Source organism: Brachycentrus maculatus, unplaced genomic scaffold, assembly GCF_059751285.1.
Source record: "Brachycentrus maculatus isolate JH-2025_06_01 unplaced genomic scaffold, ASM5975128v1 h1tg000110l, whole genome shotgun sequence".
NCBI lineage: Eukaryota > Metazoa > Arthropoda > Insecta > Trichoptera > Brachycentridae > Brachycentrus > Brachycentrus maculatus.
In genome coordinates this window covers 265,075-284,110 of record NW_028280863.1, presented here as the reverse complement: position 1 = coordinate 284,110, position 19,036 = coordinate 265,075, and the positions used below count along the sequence as shown (strand labels likewise).

General features: G+C 30.2%; 1 protein-coding gene across 3 annotated transcripts in view; it reads left to right on the top strand.

The window, feature by feature from the left end:
• IP3K1 (inositol-trisphosphate 3-kinase-like protein) overlaps positions 1-19,036 on the top strand; it is a 108,033-nt gene that overhangs the window by 65,391 nt on the left and 23,606 nt on the right. The window contains exon 1 of one of the 3 annotated variants that reach the window (XM_088259116.1): positions 9,267-9,662. The exons of the other annotated variants lie outside the window; for them this stretch is intronic. Coding sequence (XP_088115242.1) covers positions 9,507-9,662 — 156 coding nt within the window. The 5' untranslated portion in view covers positions 9,267-9,506. Of the gene's footprint in view, positions 1-9,266; positions 9,663-19,036 lie in introns of those variants that run through there. 3 annotated transcript variants of the gene reach the window in all.

The following is a 19,036-nucleotide window of genomic DNA, read 5'->3' as shown; positions in this document are numbered from 1 at the left end:
CCGGGTTCGATTCCTAGGGGTGTCAAATAAATATAAGTGATTTTTTCACTGTAATATTTATTCAATATTACCCTGGACTGGTACCTGAAGCGGAGAGCTGATCACCTTTCCTTCATGTGTAAATGATCAAGATAACACTGCATTTATATGAAGCAGTGCCCTATGCACCACTGGGGTGCGGATAAGGGTTTTATTTTATTTATTATTATATTATTACTCACACATTTTCATAAGTTTTTTACCAAAGTACTGTACAAAATACAGAATAGGCACCTCTTTTGTATCTATTTGTAACGTACGCCACTGATACATACATCTAAACATGTGTAAATTATATTGTGTTCGTACCATAATCGTGTTACGCTTCATAACTGTTTTTGTTCAAAATGTCAATAATTAATTTGATAATAACAATGTTAACAACAGTTTAGCGGAAGCTAAACTGGCAGTGCACAACGGAGTCCTGGTTCCAGCTCTAATGTATTGAAGTGAAACATGGAGTTGGCAAAAGAAGGATGAAAGTAGACTGAATGCAGTCGAAATGCGATCTCTCAGAAGATTGTGCGACAAAACGATGCTTGATAGATGTGCGAATAGTGAAATAAGGAAGGAATGCAAAGCTGAGATAAGCATTATCGATAAAATTAAGAAAGGTGTGTTGAGATAGTTTGGACATGTGGAACGAATGAGTGACGAAAGAACGGTAAAACAAATTTATGAAGCGAATGTTAGTGGGAAAAGAAGCAGAGGAAGACCGAGAAAAACATGGCACGATCAGGTATGCCAAATACTTGAAAGTGGTCAGGTTAGGAGTCGTAACAATCGGCGGGTATGTATGAGGAGATGCATGAACGTGGAAGAGGCTAAGAATGTTTGCAAGGACCGAGTAGTGTGGCGCTCTATTCTCTCTGCCTACCCCTGCGGGGAAGCGGCGTGATGGTTTGTTAGTTTTTTTTTATAACAATGTTGATCTACAATATCTGTTGGGATTTAGGCAGCTCAGAAAATAATATTTTAAAAATACCATTTTCGTTGTGTAAATTCTTATCTACACTATTTCGTCTTTCAAAATTACAGCTTTGTTTCTCGTTATAATCATGATACATAACAATACGTAATTATTATACATACGAGTATATGTTTATCAACTGATAACGAACAGAATAATGGAATTTATCTGCTTAATTTACGATACAAGTGACAAGTAAATTACCAGTGAATTTACTGTGCAATTAATCACAAAAGCTTTAGATTCGTCTCTACCATAATTTGAAGAATTGGTATCTCATTTTAGTTTAATATTTTTTTCTTGGCACAAGGAAGTGTGGCGCTATCAACCGTCTCATATTTGAATACATGCTGCCTGAAGAATTTGTATGTACCTAATATTCAATAAAATACATTAAGTGTCTTTGAAACGTTATTATAAATTGCTTGATTAGTATTCAACGAAAGATTTACTTTATGTTCATTAAATTGTTTTAAATTAATGTATTGACAATGATTTTGATTAAATTTGCGTGATTTTTTCTTGTTAACGCATTTATAGTTTAATCAAATATATCTTTAACTTTGATTACTTTTTTTCTTATCGATCATGTATAGAGGTAAGATTGGAACAATTAAATACTTTAAATTAAGGACCATTTACCTATTTAGTGTTTTAAACAGTTTTAATGATTTAAAAAATGGTTGATTCATATCTCCAACATATTTTCACAATTTAAGTTCAACAATCAATAGCTAATTTACTGGGTTTTACTTAGTAAACATCATATTTATCCATGATTGTAATTATTAATGTTTAAACAATTCGGTGAATGTGGTAGTTCGCCTCCACTGTGTTGTTAGTGATTATCACATTGGGCATAAATACTGGAGGTCCCGTGTTCGATTCCCAGAGGAATCGAAATTATTATAGAAATTTTCCACTTTCTTTTATATTACCATGAACCGGTACCTGAAGCACAGGTCTGATCATAATAAACGATTAAATTAACAGTACATCAATTTGATGCAGTGCTCTATGCGCCATTGGGTAAGGGCAGGGTAAATTGCGGATAAGAGTCAGTAATAATATTAGTGTTCGCCTCCGCAGTGTATTGGTCAGCGCGCTCGGCTACCGTTCTGGAGGTTCCGGGTTCGATTCCCAGAGGGGGGGGGTCTAATAAATATAAGTCATTTTTTCACTCTAATATTTATTCAATATTACCCTGGACTGGTACCTAAAGCGGAGGGCTGATCACCTTTCCTTCGCGTGTTAACGATCATAACACTGCGTTTATATGATGCAGTGCACCATTGGGGTGCGGATAAGGGTTCGAATGAATAATATTAGTAGTATGTGCTTAGTTATCAAATTTATTTTAAAATTTAATAAATAAAGACTGTAAATAAATTTAAGTTTTGTACTGACATTTCGTAGTGGGACTGCATTTTACATAACAAAATAACAACTTATAATTTTTTCTACATATAAATACAATATATACTTAGTTGTTATTTTATTATTGTGAATATTGTAAATGTCTCGCATTGGTGACAGTTATTTATTAAAATCATATTGTTTATTCGTATACCTTTATCGTAAGAAAAAATAATATAAAACGATATTTTTTTACTGTATAAGTGAAATATTATTTGTTTTTTTTTTTACTGGAGTTAGAGGTTTAACCACCATTCACAACATTATCTGGGCCACATGCTGACGTCATTTGGCTTCAACGAGTAATGAAAAACAAAGCATCATACCTCCGTTTTTTGCTCTGTGTTTCTCTTTTAGTGATTATAGTGAATATAGCAGGGAACCACAGTGAAAGTAATAATTCCAGAAATAATATGTAACGTAACCGTGAATGGATAGATTTCACAACCGTTACATTTCAAGTCTCGAGTTTATTGTACACCGACAACTTCCTTATTCTAAGCGCGCAAAAAAACCAGTCGTTCGTAAATTATTTACAAACTATTAGACGAATAAACAACCGTTTATTATTACTCAGGCCAGTCGTTCTGTACCTATCTTTGGAATTGCATTAATTTAATAAACGAAACACTTATACATACCCTTGTATGTATTATACCACTTATTGAGGTTTTTTTTAGCTCATTAAGTGGTATAATACAAGTGATTTTTGTGTGTGATTTTTAAGTTTGTAATTTTTGATGATCACCATGTAATTCCACAAAGTAAATGCCAAATTAATAAACGAAATTGAGTTATTGGTAATCTAAATTAAATTGCGTTTTTGCGTTACTGACATCATCAGTTATCTTGGTTTTCAAAGTTAGATTGAAAAATGGCAATTTTAAAATGGAATTTTTGTTAAATACAACGTTAGTCTTTAACTTTTTTATATCACTGGGTGACTGCCAAATAAATAATTTAAAATTAAAAAAAAACTTTTTTATATATAGATTTTGTTTAGTAAAAACATACAAACTGAAGTTATTATATATATATTGGTAATAAAATTTCTTACAAGTTTAGATGTTGACATTTTCAGTATTAAGTTATGAATTGTAATAACTAAAAATGGAGGCTAATATTAACAAGTTTAAGCAATAAAAATCTGAAGAAAATAATTTCCACCGATCACAAATTAAAAACAATATTATATTGTTCAATAAAATTTACCGATTTTACGGTAGATAGTGACTGGGCTGTTATCACACAGGCCGGTTCAGTTTATCAAACAGCGACCGTGAAAACCTTAAAATTTTAGTAGGCCGAACGCCTTTTCCGCATTTAACTCCTCACTACCGGTGGCGAGGTAAAGACGACTTTTTTTATGTATTTTTATTTTGTGAAAATATTATGCCTTAATATCAGAGATATATTTTGTTGTAAAAGGTTTCTGGATAATATGTATTATTAGTGTCACATTTGACACGAGATATTCGTCAAATTTGTTGCAAATATGTAAATCATTAAAAATTAATGGCAGTAGTTTACCAAACGTTATTCTTTACGACAAAACAATAGTCCAAAGCAAATCCTAATAATATTTTGGTCGTTGTTGATCTATTGATTTTTTAAAAGCTTTTGTTTAGCTCGACTATGGGGTATTGATCTAACGTCTAAAAAATGTGGTAGTTCAAACATCGCAAAACATCATTAAAAAGCTATTCTAAAGGATTTTATACACGGAAACGTCAAACCGCAGTCTTGGTAGCGTTAACGTATTCGTTCTTTCATTTTTGGCAGTCGTGTAAAAAGTTATATCAATAAGACGAAATAAACCATTCAATAAACTCCTTTCTTTAAATTTTAGAACTGGAGTAAATAAAGCTTTTATTTAGTAATGAACTTAAATATTATATATTTTTATAAAATATTCTGTATTGTTTTCAATACCAATCTGTTAATAGATTTTGCATGTAAATATATTTGATCCAATTTTTTAAAGCTTCAATGTCATTTTGGTTTTTTATTAAGTTTGTTTTTCATCAATAATTATTGAGTTAAATATTTCACTTATTAATAGAAAACAGTCACTCTCAATTTATTTAGTATATTGCAAAGGTTTGGTGATCATAAATATAAACGTATTTTTTCTCTATCATTTACAATTATATATATATATATATATATATATATATATATATATATATATATATATATATATATATATATATATATATATATATATATATATATATATATATATATATATATATATATATATATATATATATATTATTTTTTATTTTTTTAATTGAGTTAATAAAACATAAATGTGTCTCAGCCAATGTTAACATTTTATATAACATATAATCTTATGTTGTTGTAATACGGCCTGTGCTTAGTTGCTATTATTTACCTAGTAATTCAATATTTTTTCAACCAACGCGTTATTTATTTTTAAATTCTCTTAACCTTCCTTTATTTACATCAACCATATTGTTAAACTTCACAAAAACCATAACCAAATATTTGATAGTAAAAGGGTTAAATTTGACTCTTTACCACGCAGTATTATATATTATATTAACCTCTGGTACATATAATAAGTACATTGTAGTAATGCAGTGACCTCTAATTCAAAAGTCCATGAACCGTTAATGCCCGTATTATAAACACCAATTCACAGAATATTTAAACGTTACAACGCGAAATGGTTTCGAATACGTTCATTAAACTGTACGTAACCACGTGTAGGCAAATTGAAAATATATAAATATGTATATTAATAATGGAAGAGAAGTCGTTATTTTTTAAATAAATTTTAAATGCTATCACAATACTCGATACTTTAATATGTGCATTAATTAACACTAGAAACGCCGACTATGCGTGCGTAATTAAAAGTAAAATATCGATATAAACTTTTTTTAAATGGTCAAATATGATATTCACTTGTAATTACTTATCTAAAAATTCTCAGGGGTTATAAAGCTAACATCGTTATGGGTCTAACATTATTATTTTTTTGCCTATAAATCACATTTATAGTATTAAGCAGAATTAAATGAATTATGTTGGAGATAGAATAAAATATTTTATTGGGAATTCCTAATACCCTAGCAAGCAATCTTGGGTTATGATTTTTCAAAACAATAGCCCTCGCTTATACCTGATTGATTGTTTCCCAAATCGTAGTAGACTTATTAGTATTCAATACTTGTTTTATTATTTCTAATATAGGAATGATCCCGAGTGTGTGTTGGCTTGTGGGCGTTTCGGTCATCTCTCTGCTAATTATAATTATGTTGTTTAATACGCTCTTAATAAGCTTGACACGACCACTTTTTCACAATGAACGAATGGCAAGTGGCAGAGACTAAAAAATAATAAAGATTTTCTATGCTTACGTATATCGGAGCGAGATCTCATGTGCGCTACTACGCAGCCAAAAGTCATATAAATGCAAATCAGAGCTTCCCCATTAGCAGGGCGATTCGCAACTGTTGAATGCGGCTACTGCGCATATACGAGCATGCAGATATTTTTTACCGCACATGTGGACAGGTTAGCAGATTTGTCTCCTCTTCTTCGATTTGTTGGGTTCCAGTATTGAATATAGCCATCCTCCCTGTCCACAACAGTCCTCAGGCTGCTTGGGGCGATAGTTTTTGGGAGCCATCCAACCACCTGGAGGTCGTCCAGGCTTCCTGTTGTTTACCTTATTGTTGGTCTTGACTCGAGGAAGCCCTCGGCCTTTTACAGTCTGGCTACGTGTCCAACTCAAACCTACATTTTTTACCGAATCCACACGTTAGTTTCATCCGGCATTTTTTATTTCATCCCCTTTATATCAAGTTTTTTTTTCTCTCACTTCATTATATATATTATACTCGTCAATCTAACTGTTTCAAACCAATGAGCAATCACTAGTTTATTTAAAAGTCCTTGGTTCTTGGTTCTCGTATCTTTTGTTACGATATTGTTTATTTATTTACATTAATGGATTGTTATTTTTATCATTTATTATGTTATGCTTTTTTGTCCAATGTCAGCAGTTTATTTAATTTAACTCTATTACTTTATCAAAAGGTGCCCTCCGGCATTTTATTTTCATGGGTCATGCATTTTATTTTCATGAGCTTATGCCATATAATTTGAAATCAGTAGAAATGTATTTATAACGATACGATGGTGATTATATGTTAAGATTGACATGTTATTGCACTTTTAATGTCCCGAAGAACTATAAAAACGTAAAGTTCAATGAATCGGTGAAGGACCTTCGTTTATAGATGTTGTTACGTTGCAAAAATTGTGGATTTAATATAGTTTGAAAAAAGTATTGTTCCGGTATTTCGGATCGATTTTTAATGAATTACGGTGAAGGTCACTTTTAAAAATCTCACGATTTGTACATGCGATTTTCTTTCATTCATTGTGATATATCGATTCATCACAAAACCCGGGATGTACAAACCGATTGAAAAATGAAGTAACTCCATAAATTTTATTTGCAGACACCGTCCTAAACGTGGTATTTACACTATTTGAATTGACGTTGATGATTATTAATTATAACTACACTTCACTTAGCATTTTGTATTCTTCTGTGGTATATATTGAAAGTATCATTATTTAACTGATTCCGAATTAAGTATGATGAACATGAATTCATGCATTAACGTTTAAATTGACTTGATGGGTAGAGTATACGCTACATACTCTTACATTATAAAGGTCAGTTGATTAAAATTTATACCACTCATACAAATTTGTATAATGCCTCCGAAGAGGAAGACGTGCTCAATGCACTACGGAATAACCATGATCCGGGATGGTATTGTTTAAAAGCAAAAAAACGTTTTGTATCGATTACAAGATTAGTTATACCTTGATTCGCAAATTTGCCAAACCTTAACTGATGTTGTTTGTTAACCTTGTTTTTTTCGTAATTAAAAAACAAAAACAAAATTTCGTTTTTGTTATATGTCAATATTGAATACTGAAACTATTTCTCCTCTTTAATAAGTTTTCTCTGCTGTACTTTTAACACCATAAAAATAATAATCACATATAACCATACAAAACCTTAAGACTTTGTGAGTATTCACAATTAAAAGGGGTTGATTTTGGAATACACAAATTTTGAAGGCTATATTTCGAAACATAATATTCCGATGAGATAGTATATGCTCAAATTTGTGGGTATCCAATTTTTCTCAACCTAACCATGATTAAAGAAATATAATACTTAAGTTTATATGCAACAAAAAACAAAACTATATTCGTATTAGCTGTATTATTTTTTCTTGTCATATTACATTATTCCGTTGGGTTTGTAAAAAAATTGGTTCGGATTATTATCCACAAAAAGTCTTTAAGTATTGTGCAATATTTAGATTAAAAGAAGCGTAAATATTTACGCTATTGCAACAAAAAAAGGATTACATAATCTGTGTTAACGATATCGATGATTCCATATGGTAAATGTTTTTCTACTAAAAAAAACAAATAAAAAACATATAGCTGAGAGTTCATTTACAACAATTTGTGGGCGTAAATTTTAATGATTTCGATAAAAAATCCGTGATTCGTATGAATATCGTCTCTTTTTCATTCAGTTTACAAATTACGAATATATTTTAAGCGATTGTATGAAAAGGATTTTATACTCCTCCTATATACTGTCAATTAAATCTGTCATCTTTAATAAATAAATAGTAACGAAAATGTGAACCCTGTCAATTTTGTGAATGTGTAGAGTACATTAATAATCTACAAGTTTGTCCAATTCGATGCCCTTGTAACACAATACCAAGTTTCTTGCAGACGACTTTCATTCGCATCAATTCAATCAGTTTCGTATTCAATTGTTAAAATTACTGTTAAATGAAAACGACAAGCCTTTTGAGAACAAAGATCAGCCGAAATTAATTTTCAATTGCAATAAATATAACGACCAACATATATCGCGATCTCACATAAATCTTATTCATTACATTGACAATACTTTATAATGACTGTAATGTATTTTAAATTTCTTTCCAATTTTTATTATATTACATATACTCGTATATCTACCGTTTGCCTAAAATGAATCTTAAATGTAAATTATACGCAGGGAATTTTAAAAAATGCCTTACGTTTTCTGTACTCGATATTTTTATTACACCTTTACAAGTGTACCATTCATTTTGGCAGAATTTAAAAAAGTCTTTTGTCTACCAAAAATAGAATTATGTATGCAAATACAAAACTCAAATTTCTAGGAGTTACCGTTTCTATTCTAAATCATAACTTTAATGTTTTGTCTCAATCGACACCATAGGAATAGTGGATTGTGAAAATTGGCCAACTAAGCAATAGAAAATCCTTATAGAGGTATACCTCTGCTTCAAGGATTTTGATTCTTATTAAAGGTAAAGGTAATAGAAATTTTTTAAAAACACACATACATTAATACTATTTAGACTTTTCGTTAAACAGTCTAATTTATGGCAGACTCGCGGTATACAGCCAATAGATTTGACTTTTGAAACATCTTTTGTATGTTATCTAAAGTAATTTTTTAAACGTTTATTTTATAATGAGAAAATGATATTCTTGTACGTTCAATAAAATGTAGAAGAGAGGATATTCTTGTGCAATAATATGCTATGGAATAATGTTTTATTCAGAATTAATAACGCTGTTTGTGTATGTAGATGTGTTTACCGGCGTTTCACATTTTCATTCGCTTTTTTATAATAATAACAATCCATACAGAAATATTCACACGCGTCCCACATACATTGACGAGCAACTAACGAAGCCTGTTCTGCGGTTCCGTTCACTCATTCAAAGCTCGGTACCTCGCTTCAGTATCGAACCAACTTCCGAGGCGCATTGCCATTCCTAACGCCGTTCTTCCTGCTCCGACACGACTGTTGTTGCGCCCTGAATTATGTATTAATGAAGAATTAATTAATTAATCTCTTCGCGTTTGTTATCGGGTTGTTTGCGAGTTGTAACGAATGCCTCGTTATCGGCGCGTGCCGGGCTTGTGACTGTTTTTAACAGGAGTTGAAGTGCGGTGGGTGATTTTACTGTTATATTCGCCATGATGAGCGGAGGCGATTGTGAGACTCTGCCTCCTCAGCAGCAGAGGCTGACTTTCCCCGCTCGGATGGAAAAACTCACGGAGAGAATATATTTCCGAGCGCTGGATCAGTACGAGAAAATTTTGGATCTACGGAGATCTAAGAAAAATACGAATGTAAGAGAAATTCAAATATTCGTTATATTATAATAGTTTTTCAATTAACATTCATCAGTGCAATAAGAAACATCCCTCAAATTTCTGTCTGAGATTTTAATAATTATTTCAGATTATATTTTTATACTACACGATTATTAAAAACCTGACAATAATCCGTTTTTTAGTGGTCAAACTATCGTAACCAACTAACTGTTTCCTCTATATTACTAAAAAATTAAGTCGATAAATATAATTGGACAAATTTATAATTTGTGATCAAAGTTATTTAATTTTTTTATATTTTTAATACAGCATAGATATTTTAATTGCCCGTTAATCCTTAAAATACGGAAATTGAGTTTTTAAACCAAGTTGAGCATTAAACAACACATTTATATATTTTATCAACTGATTAGTTATCATTACACAAAACTTTTTTCCACTATCCCAAATCGAATTTGTATCTTTTTTTTCAAGTTGTTTTTTTTTTCAGGACACTTAGTCTACTCATATGATGTAATATCCTTAAAAGAAAGCTTGCTTTTAAAAGATAATTTTCTATCGCAATACCAAAACACCAAATAGAAGCTAAAATATTTTACTCCTTTTTTAAACACGAACTTTTGTAATTCCGACGAATACTTCATTGAAAGGAAACTAAAACGTAACATTAAGAGTTTCAAAACGTATTACATTTATTATTATCGATATATTAAATATAACTATAAAAAAACTCCTTACTTACGAATAATGTTTATTTAAAATTAAATCCTTTAAAAAAAAAATATTATTGTAAATCAAATTACAGTAAAGTACTGTTATTAAAAGCCGTCATTCTTACTTTCCGTTATTCAAAAACTTACAATTTAATCATAGGATTTTAAATGTAGCATTGTAATTTGTTTTTTGTAACTAAAGAGTTCATGGTAAAATAAATACATATGAATATATTACGTTACATTACCTCTTAACGTTATAGGCTATTTATTATTTAAAATATAAAGGCTTTTATGTTTTAAAATGCTAAAAAGGTGTTTTTGTTCTTTAGTCTCTGATAAATAATATTTTCTATTTTGTTAAGCGTACTTTATAAAAATTATTACGGTTTGAAACTGAATTCATATTAAAAATATTCATATGGTGAAATATATTTATGCATATTTAAAGAAGCCTATGACATAACGCTCACTCCTTTCAAGAACGTCATAAATCAAAAATCGTGAATTTTGAGTTGGGCATGTTTTCGGAATGCCCAGAAAATGTACTATATCCCAGCAAAAGAGGCATATTTAAAACTTAATATTTACCCGCTACAGGGCAGAAAATGTTGTTTTTACAGTTTGAAGAAAAGGTATTGTTTAATTATTTATTGAAATACACTAAATATTTTTCAAATGGAGAAAACACCTTCAGATTTTACCTAAAAAGATCTGTTGCACTGTAAAAAGTTCGATGAGTGGCTTGATATTTATTTTTAATACATTGTGTATTATTTTTAAACTTTAAAAACGTTCTCCTGAAAAATCAAGTTTTTTTTATTTATGACGTTCTTGAAAGGAGTGAGCGATAAGCCATAAGATTTTCATATTCTTCTTCATCCATGTTAAGATATCAAAAATGAAGGAAAAGTTGTTGTTTACCTAAAAAATCTTATAAAAACTACAGGAATAACCCACAAAACCATTTTATTATTTTAGATGCTTGTCTGCAGGTAGGATAGTTAGGATAGGTTAGGATATAAAAAATACATTACAAACATACAGACCAATTGAAAACAAAATGTGTCGGGTTGTGGTCCCGTGGTTAGTGTCGCGGACTCTTAAGTCGGAGTTTCTCGGTTCGAACCCACTCTACCACAATTTGATACTTATTTCTAATAATGAGACGATTAGGCTTACAGAAATAGTATAAATTTGAAATATTTGTGTGAATAATAAGAACACAAATATTTATCTTCTTTTTTAATTTTGCAATTGGCGGGAGTCGAATTTCTACAAGGGATTTAAAAGAGCATAGAAACGGTTGCATTGAAAAACAAAGTTTATTTTTAATTTTTTTTTTTAGTTTCATAGTATAATAAAATTTATCACATAATAGGTGGTCATTCTCATATTGTTTGTATAGATTACTTGGCTTATAATATGTTATAAGTCTTACTTTAAAGGTGATCAGATTAATTGGATAAGTGAAATACTGCTTCCTGAATATGTCCTTGTTTATAGTGACTTGATTTGATATTTATTCAGAAACAGCGGTAGCTAGGAAGAAATGTCAACTTTTCACATTATATACATGTATATATATGTGTATACACACACACACATATACATATATATATATATATATATATATATATATATATATATATATATATATATATATATATATATATATATTTATATGTATACATACACACACACAGTATATATACAAAGATAAGTTTTGTTCTTTCTTTATTAAGACGTTTTATATGTATTTCTTAACAGAGACGAGGTAATATGGGGCATTATCAGGGCTTACGGCTTATCATCTGGTGGTTTAATCATCATCTGATTTTGTAAGAACCTATAACATTTATCATTCTGCCCATGATTGAACTAGTATATTATCTGCTTTGTGTCATTCACATACTAGGTGAGGCACCATCTCTGATATTTGTTAATAGCTGAAACCTTGTAATGAAAATATTTGGGTTCTTTCGATTTTTTATATTTTAATAAATACGGAACGTCTGAAGTTTTTACATTTTTTCTGGTAATTTTCTTATAATCTTTTTTTAAAAGCTTTATATTATTAGAATGCCAAATATTAAAAAGAAATTTCATCTAGCATTTTACTTAGTTGGCCATTTACTACACCATTACTTACATGCATGATGTTCGTAAGTTGGTAGCAATGCCGTCAAAATAAGTACATTAAAATTCACGCTCCCGGTTCGCAATACTTGAAACAAGAACCGATAACTCCGCGGTAATGGTAACATATTATAATACATGGACCGAAAGAATGCAAGTCTTGCGGTAAGGATGTGTAATGATGTCAAACTTGACGTCACGAATTGTCATATTTCCGTTTTACTTACTCGTAGTTAAAACGAAATAATAGGTTTGGTAAAATTAATAAAAATATCATCAAAAATCGTTTGCACTTTCAAAACATATTTTCAATTAAATATAAAATACAACATTTTGAGTGTGTCCAAATACTTGTTCACAAAAGCTGGATTATCTTCATAATATTCATAATATGGAGTTATTTTCATAATATGTTTTTAATAAAAAAAAAATGAAAATAACTCCTGTAATTGGAGATATGTCCGCCTCCGTAGTGTAATGGTCAGCATGCTCGGCTACCGTTCTGGAGGTCCCGGGTTCGATTCCCAGGGGGGTTTAATAAATATAGGTGATTTTTTCACTCTAATATTTATTCAATATTACACTGGACTGGTACCTGAAGTGGAGGGCTGATCACCTTTCCTTCATGTGTAATCGATCGAGATAACACTGCGTTTATATGAAGCAGTGCCCTATACACTATTGGGGTGCGGTAAGGGATTTATTATTAATTGGAGATAATTCAGATTTTGTGAACAAGTATTTGGACACACTCAAAATGTTGTAAATAAATTATCTGGTCAAATTATAAGCTTTAATAATAAAAATGGTATTTTCTGGCGTTTCTTATGTGTGTGATTATAATCTAGGATTCGGACTTCATATACTAATAAAAGAGTTTCTGCTCAATAAAAAGGTTCTTTTCATCTCACCAATAAATGTCTCTACTGAAGTTCTAGTGATTCAAGAATAATGTTTCAAAGTTGGCTCATAAATATAGAACTTCCAAGAATTTGAGTTAGCGTGGTTGTCAATAATGGGTAGAATTGGTGAATGTTACACGTGTGTAAAGTGATCACTTAAACCAGCCTATGACGGTCGTCAGCCCCGTAAATGCCCAGACTTCCATATTCTTCTTCATCTTTGATGAGATGTTAAAAATAATATAAAAAACTTCTTTTATATGTATATGATTGAATCTAACTGCGCGAGTCACGGTTGTTTTGCTTTCTTTTTATGTTGTCTATTTTAAAAATATTGTTCTGGAAACTTCTAAATTTTTTAATGGATTGATTAACTCAAATTACACCGATCAAATAATTTAATCATACATCATTAAATTTATAAAAGATCTACATAGTTAGTAATATTCTTCTTCATCTTTGATGAGATGTCAAAAAATAATATTAATATAAAATAAATTAAGAAACAATTTTAATCACATAATATCACGTTGAAAGAATTATAAATATGAATAATTATCTCTTTTAAGAGAGTAATTACCTTTTTACGAATTTTACGTGACCTCTTTAATAAAAATATTATATTTTATTGCAATTGTTTTTATTACATGACATAATATCAGGTAAACACACGCGATAAGTGAATGATTTAACCACTTTTATCACATGAAGATGTATAACCTTTGATAAAAGGTCAGGGATATTTGGTATAAGTAGGCCCTGGAAAACGCGACGCACTGGGTTTCTACATATTCAGGTGACAAATACGTTTAAGGCTTAATATCCGTTAAATTGCGACTTAATTTTCTCTCAATCCAGGTAAAATTTAACGCAATTGATTATTTTTCTTCTCAAAACACCGTTATTGTATCGAAAAAAAAGTTTTTTTCGAAATTAATTTACGGTTTTGAAAAGAAAAAAGTTATCCAAAGTAAGGAGTCAAAAAGAAAAATACAAATATTTTTTAAATTTATTTTCTAAAAAAAATCAGATTCCAAAAAAGAAACAATTGAGCGTGAACACACATCTAGCCCTCAGCGCGGCCGAGCGCGTTGTGATTTGAACGTTTGAGATCTAGGTCTTGAGGCGGTATAATAAACAACCCGCAACTTAATTTTCTTTAAACCCAGGTAACATTTAACGGCATTTTTTGTTTAAAACACTGTTTTTATATTTAAAAAAACCTATGGTTTTGAAATGTAAACAATTATTAAGAAGTAAGGAGTCCAAAGAAGGGTTAAAAAATAGTTATTCGTTAAATTCCAATATATACATATTCTAAAAAAGAATGTGCGCCGTCACAACGTGCGACTTCCCGCGCAGCCGGTCGCGTACTTACTCTGTATATTAAAGAGTAGACCCTTAATAAAAACTGTGAAGTTTATTGGCGTGTTCCTAATGAGATTTTTTACGTAATTATAGTCAATGTCATGATATTGATGTCATTCGTACTTAGTCTCTACAGTCATAGGGCCTAAGGCAACAACTGCCTGTGCGATGAATCAGAGCTTATACAACATAAAACTAAATATGTATGTTCATTAAAAAAATATTATATGCCAACACAGGCGAAGAAATTATTATTTTGAGAATTTAAAAGTCTAATACTTTTTCAAGGGCTACGATCTGTCATTTACTGGTTTAAGTTATATACAATAGAGATATGCAAAAAAGTGCAATGTTACTCAGTACTCGGAATGAATCAAATTTTTTTTCTACATTAACTCTGTCGTAAGACATGATAAAATTATTAAAAATAAAACTACTTTTTACCACTTGAGTATTATATTTCTATAGTTTATATTTTCATAGTTTATATTTAAACCCGCATCTGTGGCTTCCGAAACAAGTCGTAACATAATACAATTCTCATGTGGTTAGTAGAAAAAATTGTTTTATTTATAATTTATTACTCATTAATAAACGTTACACCTTTTATCAGTTTACTTGTATGAAATACCTACTCAGATTTCCTAAAGTTATATATATATATATATATATATATATATATATATATATATATATATATATATATATATATATATATATATAGAAGCAGACGAAGGCTGAAGAAAAAATTGGTATATTCAAGTATGTCAAATACTTTCAATAAGCAGTCAGGTCAGGAGTCGGAATAATCGACGGCTATGTATGAGGAGATGCATGAATGTGAAAAAGAAGAATGTTTGCAAAGACAGGGTGGTGTGGCGTTCTATTCTATCTGCCTATCCCTGCGGGGAAGCGGCGTGACGGCTAGTTAGTTAAAAAATATGTATTTTGTTTGTTTTGTTTGTTGTTATTTTTCTTCGTTTGTAGAGATTCTAAAGAATTACAATGAAATATCTAGGGCCACTTAAAAAAATAGAAAATTGTGCTACCATCCCAGGACTGGCATTTGGCTGGCTTAAGCGATCACTTCAAGCACTTGTGTAACGTTCACCATTAATTTAACATCCATATTGCATTAATTATTGAAACTTTTTTATATGTAATGGTCTTAGAACCTTTCAGTTGTCGGTAAGTTTATATTTTTAGTGCATTGAACGAGTACTTAGCATTTTTGTTTCAATGATGAAATCAAATAAGACGATAAAAAAACATTCACAGGTTCATGCGATTAGTTCTTAAATATACTCCTAGACTTAATAGCCATCGTGTAAAGTATAATAAGAAACCGTGTATGATTTTCCTATTGAAATTGAAGCTTGAATGGTTTACTATGCATAATAGTTACTATTATATACAACGTAACCTTCCCACCGCATTGTGAGGCCGAACCTCGTATCTCGTATCGCGTTCCGTTCAAATGGCTGTGCGAATTTTAACACGATAACCACGTCACCTTGAATAATTCTAATGAATTTAATTAGCTTTACATAATGATATGATTAAAATAAATCGTAAAATGTATACATATGCATATTTTAATATTGATAATGTATCTTTAAAAAAAAAATCTATTTTAGATGCTTGTCTGCAGGGAGTTAGGAAAGTGAAGGTATGTCGCTCACTCCTTTCAAGAACGTCATAAATAAAAAAATAAAAATTTTCAGGAGAACGTTTTTAAAGTTGAAAAATATAGTACAATGTATTAAAAATAAATAACTAGCCTCTTATTGAACTTTTTACTGTGCAACAGATCTTTTTAGGTTAAATCTGAAGGTTTTTTTCCATTTGAAATATATTAAGTATATTTTAAAAAATAATTAAATAATGCCATTTCTTCAAAATGCAAAGGCAAAAACAACACACTGCCCTGTAGCGGGTAAATATTTAGTTAAAAATATGCCTCTTTTGCTGGGATATAGTACATTTTCTGGGCATTCCGAAAACATGCACAACTGAAAATTGTCGATTTTTTATTTATGACGTTCTTGAAAGGAGTGAGCGATATGTGAAAAATATATTACAAACACGTCGACCAAATTAAAATGAATATTTCTTGAATTCTTTTTGCAATTGGCGGGAATCGAACCCGCAATGCAATTTTTACAGTCGAGCGTCTATCCGACTACGCCATTGCGCCTGTCTAAAAATAATTTCTTTGTTCGAGATACCTATCTACTCCGAGAGATGGAAAACCACCGCAATTTTCAATCACGTGGGTTTTAACATTCAATGTAACAAAATATTATATGTAGGTACTATACATACGAGCTGTCGAAATATACATTGATTTTTGCAGCTATCATTAGAAAAATCTCACGTTGGTCATAATCTAAAAGTATTATGCTCTTCTAAAATTTTAAGTAAATTTAAACTAATTTCATTTGTTGATTCGGCAGTCACTTTGTGGTAAAACCTATCCATTTTTAATTCAAGTTCTACTTAGTAAATACCACTATTTCCAAATAAAATAGTGGTATTTACTAAGTAACACTTTAATTAAATAGTGATATTTATTAAGTAAAACTTTCATATTATTTTTTGACATCTCATCAAAGATGAAGAAGAATATGGAAGTCTGGGCATTTACGGGGCTGACGACCGTCATTGGCTGGTTTAAGTGATCACTTTACACAGGTGTAACATTCACCAATTCTACCCATTATTGACAACCAACTCATGTAATTGGAGATAATCCAGATTTTGTGAACAAGTATTTGGACACACTCAAAATGTTGTCAGTAAAACTTTAATTAAAAATAAACTTAAACTGTTTAAGTTAAAGTTTATTTATTATTGTTATTTTTTCTCTTTCGTGGTTCAATATATGAATCGTTTTGCTATAATATGCATAATACTATGCATAATGATATGGAATAATATAATGCCGATAAAGTGCTTAAAATGCAGTTTATCGGGTCTTCATACTTTATGCCTTCTATTTTTTCTTGTATTTTGTATTAAATAATTATTCATTACTATTTAAAAGTAACGCGTAAATCTCATTAAATTACACGCGAATACAATGTGTATTACGATTGTAAGTCTAGTTTAATTTTAAACGCTAACAATATCCTGACGATATATTATGTTATCGTGTTGAACCGGATAAAAAACAGGAAAGATTAGCTGCATTATATTTTGTTTAACTTCTTGGTCAATATATATAGTAATTACCACATTTTCCATGCATTCTGTGTAAATTTTTCTTTGCATGACATGTTTTAAATAAACGTGCTTAGTGTGAAAAATCATTCGAAATAGTTTTTATTTAGATTTTTACTTCCGAATATTGGAGTATTTCTACGTTTGTTTATACTTATTTATAAAATGTGTTCGAGTGTGTTGTGTCTCAAAAATGTTTTCCGATACTTGTGAGTGGACGGACATATCGCCCACTCCTTTCAAGAACGTCATAAATCAAAAATATTGATTTTTCAGGAGATTGTTTTTAAAGTTAAAAAATATAATACAATGTATTAAAAATAAATATCAAGCCACTTATTGAACTTTTTACTGTGCAACAGATCTTTTTAGGTAAAACCTGAAGGTTTTTTCTCCATTTGAAAAATATTTTGTATATTTAAAAAAATAATTAAACAATACCTTTTATTAAAAATGCAAAAACAACACTTTCTGCCCTGTAGCGGGTAAATATTAAGTTAAAAATATGCCTCTTTTGCTGGGATACATTTTCTGGGAATTCCGAAAACAAGAACAACTGAAAATTGACGATTTTTGATTTATGACGTTCTTGAAAGGAGTGAGCGATATGTTATATATTTCTAATTTCGGTTTTATTGTGTTTTATAAAATCGGTAATACTTTACGATTTTTTCAGGATATTGACAGGGGTGTTATGTGTTTGTAATTTTTATGTTAAATTGTTTGAAATCTGAAGTAAATATTGCTTAAAAGTGAAAACTAAATTTTAAACATCCATGGTGTGTGAATCTTCGTCTCTTATGGCGTGATCAAGATCACAGAATGATGGTAAGGTTATGGAAAAAAATTCACTCTTACCAAAACGCACATTCTAGAAACGTGAGTAATAAACTGATCGTTAAAATTTCAAACACTTAAATATGTAAAATGTGACTTACCCTTCAACCGTCTACAACATAGCTATGGAACTATATGATGAAGCTCGAAACATATATTTCATTGATTATAATATTCGTGAAAAATCATCGTAATGGTTTTTATTCTT